At 46.5% G+C, this 16,815-nt stretch overlaps 1 protein-coding gene across 1 annotated transcript in view; it reads right to left on the bottom strand.

Moving 5' to 3' along the window:
- Nucleotides 1–6,517: 6,517 nt before the first annotated feature.
- Nucleotides 6,518–16,815, bottom strand: part of DCBLD2 (discoidin, CUB and LCCL domain containing 2) — a 40,161-nt gene continuing 29,863 nt past the window's right edge. Inside the window, 4 exon segments of the mRNA XM_029578410.1 lie at nt 6,518–9,167; nt 15,082–15,219; nt 15,531–15,572; nt 16,017–16,118. Of these exon segments, the coding sequence (XP_029434270.1) occupies nt 8,740–9,167; nt 15,082–15,219; nt 15,531–15,572; nt 16,017–16,118 (710 nt within the window). The 3' untranslated portion in view covers nt 6,518–8,739.

Genomic DNA, 16,815 nt, shown 5'->3' with positions numbered 1-16,815 from the left:
TGACACCCTCTGTGCCATCGATGCCACCAGCGCTCCCAAAACCGAGGGATCTTGTCAGCACCCTCACGGGCTCAGATCCCACCGGTGCCCTCGGTGCCGCTGGCTCAAGGCCCAGGTGGGTGCTCCATGCCCCGCATCTCCATGCGTTCATTTCGAAGGGAAAGCTCCCTATGACCCTGGGAGGGTGAGGCGTCCTTTTCCTCCACCGAGGAATCAGAGGACTTGCTGTCTGAACCTTCTCCAGAGGAGACGTAAAAATCTCCTCCAAAGGATCTTTCTTTCACTGGTTTTGTAAAGCCATGTACTTGCCAGGTACATGTGACTTGGATTGGCCACGTTAGAAACAGGATACTGGGCTTGATGGACCCTTGGTCTGACCTAGTATGGCATTTCTTATGTTCTTATGAGTCAGTGGCATTCCAACTCTTGACAGAACAGGATTCTCGCCACAAGATGCTGGAAATCCTGCAGTTTCTGGATGCTTCTAAGGAGGTGGTGGCTGCTCCAGTGCATGACATCTTTAAGGAACTGGTCTCCTGACTCTGGGAACACCCCATCTCCGTCCCTCCCGTAAATCGGAACACAGGTGCAGTCTATCTGGTCCAACCCACCATGGGGTTTCAGCACTGTCAGCTTCCTCATCAGTGATGGAATCATACCTTAAGAAAGCAAAGCAGCTTTGTACTCATGCCTTGGCCCCCGCCCCTCCTCACGCGCTATGAGCATAGAGCTCTGGATACTCTTGGTCGCCGTGTGTACCAGGGCTCAATGTTAGCAGCCAGGATTGCTTGTTATCAGCTCTATAAGGGGCAGTAGGGAAACAAGCCCCGGAGATGGGAGAACATCTCCCGCAGCAATTCCAGGAGGAATTCCAAAAGATAGTTCAGCAAGACCTGGACTGTGATAAACACAAGGTCCAATCGGCATACGACGTGTTCGAGACAGCTATGCAAATTGCCACAGCAGGTATTGGGGCTCGCCTTATGCTTGGCTGCATGCTTCTGATCTGCGCCCAGAGGTCCAAGACCGTATGGAAGATCTGCCTTGTACGGGTGAAAACCTGTTCGGGGACAAGATTAAAGAGGCGATGGCGCAATTGAAGGACTATCATGAAACCCTTCAGCAGTTGTCAGCCAGTACTTCAGACACCCAGCCTTCCAGCAAAAAGCCTCCTAGACAGTATCCGAGGCAGCCTTTTTACCGGCCATGCAAGTACTACCCACTGGCCTCTAGAGCAAGACTGGGGACACAACAACCTCGTATGCTCCGTCCGACTCCAGCTCTGCCACAAAACCACGTTGTGGGATTTTTGACTGGCGGCCAGGCAACATGAGCCAGTCTCCCCTGCCACGTGGTGTCGATCCCCCAGTGGGGGGCCGTCTGCAGTTATTTGCAGACTGATGGACATCAATTACATCGGACCTCTGGGTCTTGTCCATTGTATGGCAGGAAATCAAATTGCATTTCCAACACATTCCACCCCACTCTCCTCCGTGTCCATGGTGGAAAGAGGTAGGAAACCTACAGGTGCTTTTTGTAGAGCTCTCCACCCTCTTAATGGCTCAAGCAGTCAAACCAGTCCTGCCAAGCCAGCAGGGGGACGGGTTCTACTCCAGGTATTTCCTGATTCCCAAGAAAACCGGTGGCTTCCACCCCATTCTGAATCTGAGGGTGTTAAACTTCTCTCTGACCAAAAACCAGTTTAAAATGGTCTTGTTGGGCATTTTGATTCCCCTCCTCAAGGTGGAGAACTGGCTCTACTCCCTCAATCTCAAAGACGCATACGCCCATATCACAATTTCTCCAGTGGATCATAGGTACCTATGATTCCTGGTAGAGGGGGGAACACTACCAGTATCGCGTACTGCCCTTCAGCCTAGTGTTGGAACCCCGGATTTTCACCATATGCCTGGCGGTAGTGGGGGGGGGGGGCCTATCTTCTGAGGTGAGGGGGTCATGTCTTCCCCTACCTTGACTACTGGCTTATCAAAAGCGACTCCATGCATGCGTTCCCTGCAGGTCACCATACACACCTTGGAATATCTGGGATTTCTTATCAACTATACGAAATCCCATCTCCAGCTGTCATTACAACTGGACTTCATCAGGGCCAGGTTAGATACCGTGAAGAAGGTCTTTCTGCCTCGAGACAGGGTAGAGACTGTAGCTGCCCTTGCTCGGGTAGTCGCCAGTTGCCCCCATGTCTCAGCACATCAGTTCCTACATCTTCTGGGTCATATGGCAGTGACAGTGCATGTTACGCTGTTTGCTCGGCTCCATCTGCACAAGGCTCAGTGGACTTTATGCGCCCAGTGGTGTCAAGCCACCCAGGATCATGTCCTGATCACCACTACCCTTTGGCAATCCCTCATATGGTAGGCAGACTCTTCCAATCTGGAACAGGGGATGCCTTTCTGGAGCCTACAGCCCCAGATGGTCCTCACTACAGACACCTCTCACACAGCTTGGGGAGCCCATGTGGCGGATCTCCATACTCAGGGTCTTTGCCCATAATTCTAGGAAGTTGATGTGGGTCTACGTCTCCTACATGGATCAATCTGGTACGCCCTGAAAATGTTCTGTATCGGCCTGCAAGTGCTCTAGGATGCCTCCTTCCTCCTCCACGCTGCCCTCAGCTGATTTTAGAGGACTTGGATCAAAAGCTGTGGTTGAGTCTGGTCCATCCCCTCCCCTCCCCTCCTGTTGAAAGAAGGGGACAGGGTGGGAGGGGATGAGACTCTTTACCAGTTTCTCCCCACCTGCAATGGATGTTCCAGTCTCCCCCCTCCCCATGTTTTTCCTCTCCTTAAAAAGTTCCCTTTCGCCCATGCATATCAATGGGAGGCAGAGAGAGCCACTTTCCTTTCTCCCCTAGGCTTCCTCTGCCCTCCACTGTTAGCAGGTATCTTTTATCCTTTGAATCCTCTGATCCCTGTTGCCTATTACGGCTTAATTGACTGGTATAATGCCTGCACGTTCCTTAGCACATCATTCAGGTGTAGGACTGAGTGAACATTTAATCTGTGGCGCACTGGCGACATCTTATGGCTGCTAAGTGTAATCCTAGACCATTTTATTCTGTAGATATTCCTTGGAATCTGCATTGAATGAAATTTGCTGCCCTGCAGCTGTTGCCTCATGAATATTTTAGATTTTTGACCAAAGAATATAAATTGAGGGAAAACCATTTTGTCTCTAGCAGACTTACTTAGAAGACCAAAGTACAGTACAAAAGCAATTTGTTCACATTTTTAGAGAAAGGTGACAGCAGAAAAAGACCAAATGGCCTATCTATTCTGCCCACAGCAGGATCAATACTCGTGTGTTAAATTCTGAAAACTAATTTCCCCCGCTAAGTATTATGATTCTGGTCTACAGTTAAAATGCTTCTGAAATGTAGTCAAAGGTTACTAAATCTGGGTCACTGAGAATAAAATGATGCTTAAAATTGTAGATTGGCTTTAGTTTTCAAAATATATGACCTTTGACTTGGGAGTTATAGAGAATAAGTGAGTTAAGAAGGGAAATGATCTCTCATATTAAACCAAAATCAACTAATGTACATCGTTGAATCGATGCCTGGGTTTGGACAGTACTTACTTTTTGGGGACAACAATGCATGATGGAAGCTGAAGCATGTATTGCATCATACATTATATTATTTCTACAACTCATACATAATTCAGTTTACAGCACTCTGCTGAACAAGTTTCCCGACATCAGCTCTAGAAAAAATACAGTGTCATTTTTCAGTGTTTGATTTTTGTCTGAACAGGATCACAGATACCTCGCGCTTGTGCAGGTAACTTCTGCTATATTTGTGTGAAGTACCTTTTGCATCACAACAGCACTGTATAACTACTATGGTTAAGAAAGCCTAGCACCCATCTTTTGGCTGCAATATTGGAGATCAGGAAAAGAGCTGGGTGCCACCTCTATGCTACAACCCTTGTGCAACAAATCTTCACTAGTGGTTGAAAAGGAAATTATTCCTTTTGCAGTGTCAATGATTTGGAGAGCAACAATTCATTATCAACAATTGTTACTTCTGCATGGCACCTCTTGTGGAGAAAGGTTTGTCAAATAAAAAAAAAAAGTGGACTGTACAGTATCCAAACCTTCCATCTGATCTAAGCCCAGTACCCCATGGAGAAAGACTGACAGTACGTGTAGTGCCAGAATCAATCATTCTCCTTTGGGGCAGCTGAAGAAGAGGATGAAACTTGCAATCCTGAACCATCCAATGTCACATGACCCAGATTTTCTTCCATCTTCCTCCTCTAACACAAAGTGAACTGAATGACCTTGTCAGGGACTTGGAGTTACCCACGAGTAAGGCAGAGCTGTTGGGCTCCAGCCTACAGCAGTGGAATATCCTGGCAGATGTTAGGTCTTCCATGTTCCGTGGCCGTCAAAAGGATCTTGTCCTATTCTTCTTCATGGAAGGGGATCTGGTAACATCCAACATCACTGGTGGTCTGATGACAACGTTCAACATCGTTTATGGGCCAGATGAGAGGAGACTGTTCATTGATTCAGCAACGATGACTCTTAAAGCTATTGTGCTGTATAATGGCAGTGTTTTGCCATCAATTTCAGTTGATCATGGGGTGCATATGAAGGAAACTTATGTCAACATAAAAACTTTTGAGGTGCATAAACTATAACCAACAGCAGTGGCAGCTTTGTGGTGAAGGTTGTTGCCTCTCACTTGGTTTTCAGACTGGATACACAAAGTATTGCTGTTTCCTCTACAAATGGGATAAGTCATGCAAGATATTCCCACTACATCAAGAGAGACTGGTCACTCCGAAAGTCCTTGGAGCCTGGGGAAAAAACTGTTCAGCATCCAGCACTTGTTGAATCAAGGTGGGTCTGATGAAGAACTTTGTCAAGGCCATGGACAAAACTAAAACAACGTTGGAAATTTACCACCGAAGATTTGAAGGCTAAGTGAAGATAAAAGAAGATGTCGTTGTTGGCCTTCAAATTCGCAAATTTCTTCCAGGTGATACAGTTAACTGTGCGTTGTGTAGCAAGCAAAAAACGGCATGAAAAGCCTTTTAGTTAGTGGTAACAAATGTTCGTGGAAGCAACAAAGCAGACAACTACAAGGAGTTGGTGGAAAACCTTCTCCTGGCGTACAAAAGCCTTGGCTGCCACAGTCACTAAAGATACAGGGCCGGATTTTAAAAGGGTTATGCGCATAAGGTATGCATGTAACCCTTTTAAAACCCCCTTGCGTGCGCCGAGCCTATTTTGCATAGGCTCGGCGGCACGCGCAAGCCCCGGGACGCGCGTAAGTCCTGGGGCTTGCCGGGGGGGGGTGGGGGTGGGGTGGGGTATGTCGGGGGTGACGTTTTTGGGGCGTGTTTCCGGCTCAGGGGCCTGCCGTGCCGGCGCGCGTAAGTTACTACTGTAACTTTTAAGATAAAGGTAGGGAGGGGGTTTAGATAGGGCTTGGGGGGGGGGGTGAATGGAAAGTTCCCTCCGAGGTCGCTCCGATTTCGGAGCGGCCTCGGAGGGAACGGGCAGCGCGTGCAGGGCTCGGCGTGCACAAATGTGCACCCCCTTGCGCGCGCCGACCCCGGCTTTTATAAGATACGCACGGCTACGCGCGTATCTTATAAAATCCGTGTACTTTTGTAAAATCTACCCCACAATTTTTTGCACTCTCATCTAGATTTTTTTTCCACCAAACAGCGGAGAAATGAGCGATGAGCAGGGCAAGGGATCTCACCAGAACACTGCAGCAATGGGAAAACACTACCAGGGCAAATGGAGCCTATCATCTAGAATACTTTTGCTGATTTAATTTTTAAAAACAGGACAGGTGAAATATTATGCAACCATAAACACATCTAAAGACCTACATTTACAATTTATGATTAAAACTCTATCATCTACACATTAGACATACATGTAAAACATAAGAACTTACAGGTCTATATTCAAAAGCCATGTAGATAGATAATTGAAAAGTTAGCCGGCTAAATGACAAAACTGCGATTTTTCTTACCATACGCAGCTAGAATGTGGCCATGGGCGGGCAGGAGGCATTTCTGGGAGGAGCGGAGTCAGCTGCATATCAGAGAAAGCCAACTCTGGTCATGCCCAGGGCTGTCCTAAAGTTAGCTGGATATACTTATCCAGCTAGCTTTAAGGTGGCCGGGAAGGAGTATCCGGCTAACTTAACTAGCTGCTCCGCGGCTGCATATCAGCAAACAGTTGCCCCTCAGCTGGTTTAATTGTCATATTTGAATTCAGCACAGCAACATCGATCATAAATGGCATATTTTATCGCTGAAGTAGTTGACATCTAAAACTTTGTATACCAGCGTTACTAATCGTTTTCCCTGTAATCACTTTTCTTTTTGGGAGCTGTTCAGTACCACCAAAGTTTATCCTCACCAGAGACTGGGGCAGCTTCTTCCTCCCTAAGCAGCACAGAGAGAAACTGTAGCTAGAAGAGTGCAAAGAATTTTAAGATGAGAAAAATCTCTTTTTAAGAAAGGGAGAAAATATTACAAAGTTTTATTAATGCAAACGTCCTTGTGTTATTTCTTTTCATGTCAATAAAATTCATTTACATAGTGGTGACCTCATTTATACTTTCAAAGAAAATTATAAATAGGTAATACAGGGTATATTAAAGAAAAAGCTGTCAATTTAAAGAAAGGCAGTGCTCTGTACAATTTATTGAAAACACTTAAAGAACATTAATTTTCACTCTCTAAGGTCTAGCATCATATACAAATACAGAGTGATTACAGTACATGTGAGGTAAATACATTCTGGGAGAGCTGGAAATAGTCTGAGCATATCCATATCATCTTTCCCATAAAGTATCAAAAAACACTATTTGACCACCCATATAATCCCCACAACTTCCATGTAGTTCTTTATTAAAGCTCTTTTCAGACTCAGACTCGTATAAAACAGCAGATTCAGAAGTAGGCAGTCTGGCTCTCAAATGAGCTGTTTAATAATATATTTCACGTGGAGGAAACAAAACCTGTCTGAAAAGGATTAACAGTGGTTATTTTCATGCACCAGATTCCGAGCCCTTGTCCCCCAGTGAGATAGATCCTTTTTCTTTCTTACAGATGCAGTGTAAAAATAATCTGCTGTGACCTTGGGCAGGTCCCTTGCTCCCCCCCACAAATATTTGTATACAGTAACAACAGCATTCTGAACAAGGGCCTCGAAGCCTGGCTCATAAGATCACAGGGAGGTTTTTGGCTTTCTTTCCCCACCCCCTGAAATCCTCCAGATAAGTGGGAAGAGGACTACATGAGAACCCATGATACCATAAGGCCTGGGTGGGGTTGGGTTCCAGCTGAGCTGGAAAGCCAAGGACGTGTAGCTGTGTCATCAGATGCAACTGATTCATGGCACACGTTCCTGACTTTTACCTGACAGAAACCAGACCATCAAGGGGATCCTCCAGAGAAGGCCCCCCTTGCAGAGAGAAAAAGTGTAGACCTTAGCAACAATGAAGGGGACCTTTCATGCTTTACAGGCAGCACCTTAGCTGAAAATCAGTAAACCTCTTACTTCACTAGTCAGACTGGAAAAAACAAACTGAAATAAATAGAAAATCCATTAGGACCTCCTCTGAATCTGTGAACCCCAGAGGAATGGACATCGCCCGTGTCAAATCAGCCTAAGTCCACATACTATTGAGGCTCAGGGAAGAAATATTTTTAAACGCTCCAGGAGTGAGGATCTTAGGCCAGCTGGCCACTACATGCCAGTCCTGCTCGTGGGCTCTACTAGGCACATGGGGTTAAGTCATCATGGCACTAACACATTGCCTTGGGAAAGGAGAGGCCCTCTACATGCAGAGCACAAGCCAGTGGAGCTCAGAGGAGATTTACATTATCAATGCATGGAATTCTACATCTCGTAGCATTTCAGCACAGAGAATGGATAGAAAGTGGTGCCCAATGTAGAATTATACTCACCCGCTAAAACCTCCTACTGGGATTCTCACTGTAATAGACAGACAGACTCCCTAAAATGGTTAAAAATTCTATTGCCATGTACAGTGAAAAATAATAAAAACAACTAAAATGGGGAGATTGGGGAGGCAGAGACAACAACTTTGCTGGCAAGCACCATTTCAGCTTGAAGCTCATGGACTTTGACCAAAGAACTTCACCCTACGACAGGCTTTATGGACCCCCTAGTAGAATGGCTCACAGTTTCTGCAAGGGACCTGCTACAGCAGCAAACTGAAGCTCAGACATGCACACCAACATTACCATCTTTGCTTTATTCTTTGCCATCCTTTAAAAATAGTTGGACGACTCTGAAGAAGCAGGCTTCAGATGAGAAAATCATGCTGGATGTACCATTAGCAAAAATCTAACACAACAGCCCTTCCACCTGACTGAACCATGCTGGCTTAGGTCTCTCAGGGCAACATTTCTTTCTAAGTAACTGGCAACAGACCTCTCCTTTTCCTCAGAGGTCATTAATACAGTATTCCACAGTAGTAATAAACCAAACATCCGTACCCTCACACCGCACACAAATCAGTCATCACGTGATATAACAGCAATCATGAAAATTAAGTGTCTTGGACCTCTATCACATTTCTTTTTCAACTACTTCAGCAACAGGAACCAAGTGACTCTATAAAACATGCTAACAGTATAAACAAGTTTTCAAATGTGCTTTAAAAATGACATTCGCTTTTAGGTAAAAATCACCTTCTGCTTCTGTACGTGCATCCTATGATGGCACATCTTTGTGTCCTGTAGGCTGTGGCACATGGTACCCCATCTCATCCCTGTTGCCTGGCCCTGGCGCCCCCTTGGGAGTATCATACAATGCCTGGGTGGACGAAGAGCTGGCAGTCCTGGCTAAGAGTTTATTGTAGGTCCCTACCAGTGCAGGAGCCTGACCTGCAGCGGCCTTGAACGGAGGTGCAGCAGAAACAGCCAAGGCTCCAGCCGGGTGGTTGGACATGTCCACGATGATGGGGGTGGCATATTCCGGCCCGCTCGCGGGCAGTGGCTCTGCATAGGCGTGATAAACCGCTTGCTCTGGCGAGTTGTAGGGATCCAGGTCGGCATACCCAGATTCTTTACCCTCTTCTGGTTTAAAGGTTGATCGCTGATGGAGTGTACCCACTACGCCCACCAGCGGCTGAGCATACTCTATTGCAGCAGAAGAGAGAATGAAAGAAAAGAAACTGAGAACAGTTCCAAAATGGTGACTTCACATTGGCAGTTTACACCTGGATGTCTTGAGATTCGACCCTGGGGCTTGAGCTATGGGAGCACTCCTCTTGCTGAGCTAGTAGGACCCTGTCTACTTTAGCCAGGCTGCTCTTATCAATCTCCTCATTATTTATTTATTCATTCTTATTGACCGCTCACTCAGGAAAAACCTGGTCAGTACGGTATACAACAATTCAAGCAACAACATACATTAAAGACAGGATGCAAGCAGATCTACGTTCAAAAATATAACATAAAAACAAAAAAATCATATACCGTATTTTTCAGACTATACGGCGCACCGGATTATAAGGCGCATTATCAATGAGCGCCTGCTAAGGCATCCAGGTTCATATATAAGGCGCAGCGCATTAAATGAAACAAAGCTCAGACCGCCCTTTAAAACTACGGTACTTTTATTATTATCCCCCCAATGCCCCCGGGCGCAGCGACAGGCAGATCGGCAAGGCCAAGAAAAAGATCACGTTTAAACGCGCTGATGCTCCTCCTCCTTCCTGCCTGTGCATCCCCGGAAGTAAACGTTGCCGGAGCCGCGTGGGCAGGAAGGAGGGGAAGCATCAGCGCGTGCAGAAGTGGAGCAGCACTTGCATTTACGGACTGCCGCGAATCTCAAGTCGCAGCGGCCCAAGAAGAAGAAGAGGCCCGGTAGCAGGGCCACCGCAGAGCCCATCCTGCGGCGACCCGCAAAGAGGAGGCCCAGAGGTGAGTGAGAGCCTGTGCTTGAGCAAGACAGCATGTGGGAGTGAGAGACTGAGTGTATGAATGATTGTATGAGACACAGCATGGGACAGTGAGAGCCAGTGTGTGTGTGTGAGAGAGAGAAAGCATGTGACAGTGAGAGCCTGTGTGTATGAATGATTGTATGAGACACAGCATGGGACAGTGAGAGCCAGTGTGTGTGTGTGAGAGAGAGAAAGCATGTGACAGTGAGAGCCTGTGTGTATGAATGATTGTATGAGACACAGCATGGGACAGTGAGAGCCAGTGTGTGTGTGTGAGAGAGAGAAAGCATGTGACAGTGAGAGCCTGTGTGTATGAATGATTGTATGAGACACAGCATGGGACAGTGAGAGCCAGTGTGTGTGTGTGAGAGAGAGAAAGCATGTGACAGTGAGAGCCTGTGTGTATGAATGATTGTATGAGACACAGCATGGGACAGTGAGAGCCAGTGTGTGTGTGTGAGAGAGAGAAAGCATGTGACAGTGAGAGCCTGTGTGTATGAATGATTGTATGAGACACAGCATGGGACAGTGAGAGCCAGTGTGTGTGTGTGAGAGAGAGAAAGCATGTGACAGTGAGAGCCTGTGTGTATGAATGATTGAATGAGACACAGCATGGGACAGTGAGAGCCAGTGTGTGTGTGTGAGAGAGAGAAAGCATGTGACAGTGAGAGCCTGTGTGTATGAATGATTGTATGAGACACAGCATGGGACAGTGAGAGCCAGTGTGTGTGTGTGAGAGAGAGAGAAAGCATGTGACAGTGAGAGCCTGTGTGTATGAATGATTGTATGAGACACAGCATGGGACAGTGAGAGCCAGTGTGTGTGTGTGAGAGAGAGAGAAAGCATGTGACAGTGAGAGCCTGTGTGTATGAATGATTGTATGAGACACAGCATGGGACAGTGAGAGCCAGTGTGTGTGTGTGAGAGAGAGAGAAAGCATGTGACAGTGAGAGCCTGTGTGTATGAATGATTGTATGAGACACAGCATGGGACAGTGAGAGCCAGTGTGTGTGTGTGAGAGAGAGAGAAAGCATGTGACAGTGAGAGCCTGTGTGTATGAATGATTGTATGAGACACAGCATGGGACAGTGAGAGCCAGTGTGTGTGTGTGAGAGAGAGAAAGCATGTGACAGTGAGAGCCTGTGTGTATGAATGATTGTATGAGACACAGCATGGGACAGTGAGAGCCAGTGTGTGTGTGTGAGAGAGAGAAAGCATGTGACAGTGAGAGCCTGTGTGTATGAATGATTGTATGAGACAGCATGTGACAGTGAGAGCCTGTATGTGTGTGAGAGAGAGAAATGCATGTGAGAATGAGAACCTGTGTGTTTGAGGGAAGAAGATGGAGAGAAAAGAAACAGAAAAAAAGACAATATAAAAGGAGTGGCAGCAGAAGAATTCATATATAAGGCGCACCGGATTATAAGGCGCACTTCCGATTTCTGAGAAAATCGTAGATTTTTATGTGCACCTTATAGTCTGAAAAATACGGTAATCAAAATAACACACTATAACAGCATTAAAAAAACAAATACACTTTAAAACACACTATATTCTGAACTATCTTGGAAAGAGCCATATTTTCACTTTTTTCCAGAAGAACAAATAATTTAACTCCATCCATAACTTTTGGTGCTGAGTTCCACAGTTCGGGTCCTGCAACGGAAAAGAGAGGCTTCCTAACTGCGCTTCTTGACATCTCCTTTACTGTTGGAATTCTAAATAACATTTCTGATGCTGAATGAAGGCATCTCCTTGGTGTATATCACTCTACAAACTGCTGTAAATACTTTGCCCCCTGTCCTCTAGATACTTTATATATCAAGCACATGATTTTAAATTGTGCTCTTTGCTGGACTGGGAGCCAACACAGCTGCTTTAATAAGAGAATGGCACAACCATAAATCAACCCAGCTGCCATATTTTGCATAACCTGTAACTTTTAGCCATCAAACCCACCAACAACCCATTGCAATAATCAATCTGAGGCAAACCAAAAGCCTGTACAACCACCCGAAACGCAACCAAGGAGAGGAACGCACAAAGTCTTCTCAACAACCTAAGCTTAAAAAATATTTGTTGAACCACCATTGAAATATGAGACTCAAAATCCCAATGACCATCACAAATCCCCCCCAAGTTTTTTATCTTAGGGTTAGTTCCCAACTCCACCCCCTCCTAATCTCAATATCAATGATCTTTGTACCACATCCTCTTTTCCATTATACAACCACTCAGTTTTCCCAATGTGCAACACTAAGCGGTGTTTATAAAACCACCAAGAAAGCAAACCCAAGTTCTCCTTAATCCTCCTCAAGGCCTCCTCGAGATTACATCCCGCTCGGAAAATCAATTGCACATCCTCCTCCTGGAGAAATCCCTTAAACCCCAGCTCCTGCATAAAAAGATTAAATAATAATGGGGATAAAGGGAAACCCCACACGCAAAGCCATACTGCTGGGGAATGTTCCCCTTTGCACCACTGCAGTTCTCTCTTTCAAAAAGGAATTCAACCACCTTAAATCCTGCCCCTTTAGCCCCTGATCCTCACAACTCTCCAAAAGCAGTGAGTGATTTCCCCCAGATGAAATGCAATGGACAGATCTAAAAAAATAAAAAATAAAAAAAATCAAACTCACTGATTCTTATTTCTCCCTACAATGCATTACCTCTTTCTGAACTGCTCAAAGAACCATCTCTGTGCTATAACCCCGTCTAAAAAGCGATTGATACACATCTATCCCATTTTTTTCCTCCAAATACGAGGACAACTGGGAACGCATGTACAATAACTTTAGCCAATAAAGGGCTAGACGATAATTAGCAAGACAATTCTTATCTAAAGTAGTCTTCAACACACTGATTGTTTTAACTGAATTGGTAACCAACCACTATGAAATGACAAATTAATTTATTGTAAACACCAGTGACATATTATCTGGCAAGGTCTTTATCAAAAAGGAAGAGCAAGGGTCTAAGGGACACAGAGAGAACATCTCCCGCGTCTCCTTCATCCCCACTGAAGCAAACTTCTCCACGCCCCAAGTTTCATCTCTCAAATACAAACACTCGTTTTTTTCCCCAACTTCTCCCTCCAGTAATCCAGATCTTTTCCCACAATCAATATGGACCTTTTTCTTCCACAATTCCATAAAACTGTCCCCACAAAGTTCCTCTGGAATAACCACCCCTGGCCTACAATCACCACCCAAGGCAGAACGAACCAATGAAAACATTTCCTTTGGTTTATTCTCAGCAACTAAAATCCTGTCTTCCAAAAATTGTTTTTTTTTTGTTTGTTTGTTTTTTACACAAACCACCTTCCCATAATATCTATTAGCTTCTTTCTGCCACAGAAGCTTATCCATCAGACTATGTGTTTTTACCCATTTCTTCTCCATTCTCCTAACTTACCTTCTCTGATCACCAACACTGGGGAGAACCAAGGCCTAATCCTATTCCTAACCTTGTCAGGAGCTACTTTATCTCCAGAACACTCCAATACTAATTCTCGAATACTAGTATTCCACCAGTCTACTAACCCAACCAAATCATCTGTCCCAGGGCCTGTCTGCAATTCATTTCCACTCCTGATAAAATTTATCAGAATTCATTTTACCTCTTGATTTCCGCACCCTATTACAGATATCTACATAGTTACCCTCTAAAAAACAGGATGAAAAATGAATCAATTTGTGATCTCGCCACCCTACCTCTCCCATTCCCTCCAGCCTTAACCTTTCCACCTCTAAAATTCCCAGAGACCCAAAAACAAGGTCTAAAATGCGGCCCTTATTGAGTTGGTCCATCGGCTATTTGAACGATATCAAAAGTTTGTACAGAAGTCATTAACCTTTTTACCAAAACATCACTGGGATCACCTACATGTAAATTATAATCTCCTACCACAATCAAGTTAGAGAATCTAACCGCTACCTCCCCCATAAACTCTGTAAGTTCGTCTACCCTGCCCACACCAAATGCTGGTGGAGAGTACAACAAGAAACCCAAAACTTGCTCCCTCCACCCCCCCCCCCCCCACTTCAATATCGAATATTCACAATCCTTAATAGCGCGCTGTACTACTTGTTCCATCTCCCCACTTTCTTTAGATATAAATGCTACTCCCCGACCCTCCTGATAAAAATTCTGTACCTCCCCCCCAGTCACAACAGAGGCAAAACAGCTGCACAATCAACCGTCAACCATGATTCTGCCACAAACAAAGTCTGTCCCATTTTCCACGATTAAATCGTGAATTTAAAAGCCCTCCTTATTCTGTCCTGTCACAGCTTTAGGACTTGCACCGAGCGAGGGCCATTAAAATTTATGTTCACCGAGGTGCCTGGAAGCCAAAAAAAACCAAAAGAATCCTAATCCTGCACTGCTGCTCTGGGACACGGAGGCCCCATCGCTGGCATTCTTCAAAGCTTGCTTAATCAATGGTAGGCTCACACCACATTATCTGCTGCAAACTTTAAAAGGAGAAAAGCAGGGAGAGGGGAGGGGCGGAGTGAGCCCTGTGACTCTGCAGTCTCCTGGGCTTCATCATCTTAGCACAAAAAAAAAAAGTTACTGCACACATCTGTTGTGGCCAGGGCGACCACATCACCGCACACATGTTCCCGCCAGAGCAGCCACATCACCACACATCTGGGCCAGCCAGGGCAACCACATCACCACACACATCTGAGCCAGCCAGGGCAACCACACCACCGCACACATCTGAGCCAGCCAGAGCAGTCACATCACCACACATCTGGGCCAGCCAGGGTGACCACATCACCATACACATCTGTTCCTGCCAGAGCAGCCACATTACCACACATCTGGGCCAGCCAGGGCAACCACACCACCGCACACATCTGAGCCAGCCAGAGCAGCCACATCACCACACATCTGGGCCAGCCAGGGTGACCACATCACCACACACATCTGTTCCTGCCAGAGCAGCCACATTACCACACATCTGGGCCAGCCAGGGCAACCACATCACCGCACACATCTGAGCCAGCCAGAGCAGCCACATCACCACACATCAGGGCCAGCCAGGGCAACCACATCACCGCACACATCTGAGCCAGCCAGGGCACGCCAGCAGTATGTACCTGCAGAATCTGTCTGCAGCATGGCCGCCACGTCTCTGGGCCTCAGGTGGCTCACTTCACAGCTGCTATAGCGCACTGGAGTCTCCTCGTGATCCACAGACTTGGTCGGAAGAAACTGCTTCATTCCTTTCCACCAACCTTCAGCAACAATCAGACAGAGAGGATGTCAGATGAGGTACGCTAAACGCAAGTTTACGACAGAGGGGCTTTACCCCAATGACAGCATAAGATGCAGGACAGACTTTGCATGGCAAAGCAGTGTAAGCGCTGGCAAGCTGCTCTGCTTAAAGCACAGCCACCAACACAAGAGGGAAGAGTGGTGTCAGGAAGGCAGACCTAGCCAGACGACGAGACAGGGCGACGCAGGGCGACGGGAATGTTTGGAGCGGCTGTTTTAATCCATCGCTGAAACGCATGGCCTGGCTGTCGGGGTTTCCAGATGTTTTTACCTGCACGGTCCCAGTAAGGTATTTCATAGGTTCCTTCACTTTCTTCTTTCTGAAGTACAGAAGAGCAGTTTTATGAAGAGATCAGATGATGTATTTTTAATTAAGAAGAATCAGGGGGTATCTTCCATATATGCCCCCACAGCATGGCTGGCTCCTGGTGCCAGATCTGTACATTAGCTGGTGCCATCCCCTCAACCAAGGAGGAAAGCTGCCATACATTAACCCGCCATAAATGCCCATTCTTGCCCAATATCCTATGATGATGACGACCCCTTTTCAGGGCAGCATCCCTAACACCATGCTGGAAGCACTGGCTCTGTACCGGTACTTGGATGGGAGACCTCTAGTGCAATGTAACAGCCAGGCTGGGCCTTAATTAGCTTCTTATGGGATGAGTCCAAGCTAGTAGGGCTTCAGATTTTGGATGGACAGATACAGATTTATTTTAACGCATACATAGAAATACACTCAAGGCTCTAGACTTGCTGGCTTACCTGTTTCTCCAGTGCCAGGCACATACCAAGATCAGTATAAGGCTAGTGAGGATCATGACCAACACAGGAACCAGGACGGCTGCCAGTGCCACACCTGAAAGCCAATAAAAGAAAGCACTGCGGGTTTACACACCAAGCCGAGAGCACGATGCTGTGCCACGCTCCAAGGGACGCTCGCGCTCCTTCAGGGGCCAGGCTCCTCCCAGCACACCGAGGAGAGAGAGACTGCAGGCAGCATACAGGAAGCCAGACGCAGGAGCATTAAAACGCTGCTTTTGTGCTAAACCCAGATAAACTGTCACAGCCTGGCAGGCAAATGAAGCTCCATTGGTAGGTCTCCTGCTCCCGGCGCAACCAAATTTACTTTTCTTAGAAGCCTTCGTGGCACCCTTGTTTCCAGGGGGATCGGTGGTGGTTCCCACATGGTTGGGGGGGTGGGGGGGCCTGAAATTTTCCATTTTCTTCCCAATGGGGGACTTAACGTCAAAGATGCCTTTTACACCCACGTAAAATCTGACAGCAGAAACACCAAGTCCGTATCCAGCATTTAAGGTAACGGAGCAAAGAAAAACGTCTGCTGCTGTTTTTACAAATTGTTCTTGGGAATTTTACTGCTTGCGAAAGGGGCTGGACTGACAGCGCTTCGTGTTTCCTTGGCACAGGCAACTGCAAGCAGCACACTTCAAGCCTGCCCGGGAGGGATCACCTCCCAAAAGCTGAGCCAGACGTCCAGTCTCCAGGCTCTCTCCGCCGAGATTGCCAACAGCAGGACCAATGGGTGCCAAGCCCTG

Source organism: Rhinatrema bivittatum, chromosome 15, assembly GCF_901001135.1.
Source record: "Rhinatrema bivittatum chromosome 15, aRhiBiv1.1, whole genome shotgun sequence".
NCBI lineage: Eukaryota > Metazoa > Chordata > Amphibia > Gymnophiona > Rhinatrematidae > Rhinatrema > Rhinatrema bivittatum.
The sequence above is the reverse complement of the archived record's forward strand: the minus strand, read 5'-3'. Positions and strand labels throughout refer to the sequence as shown.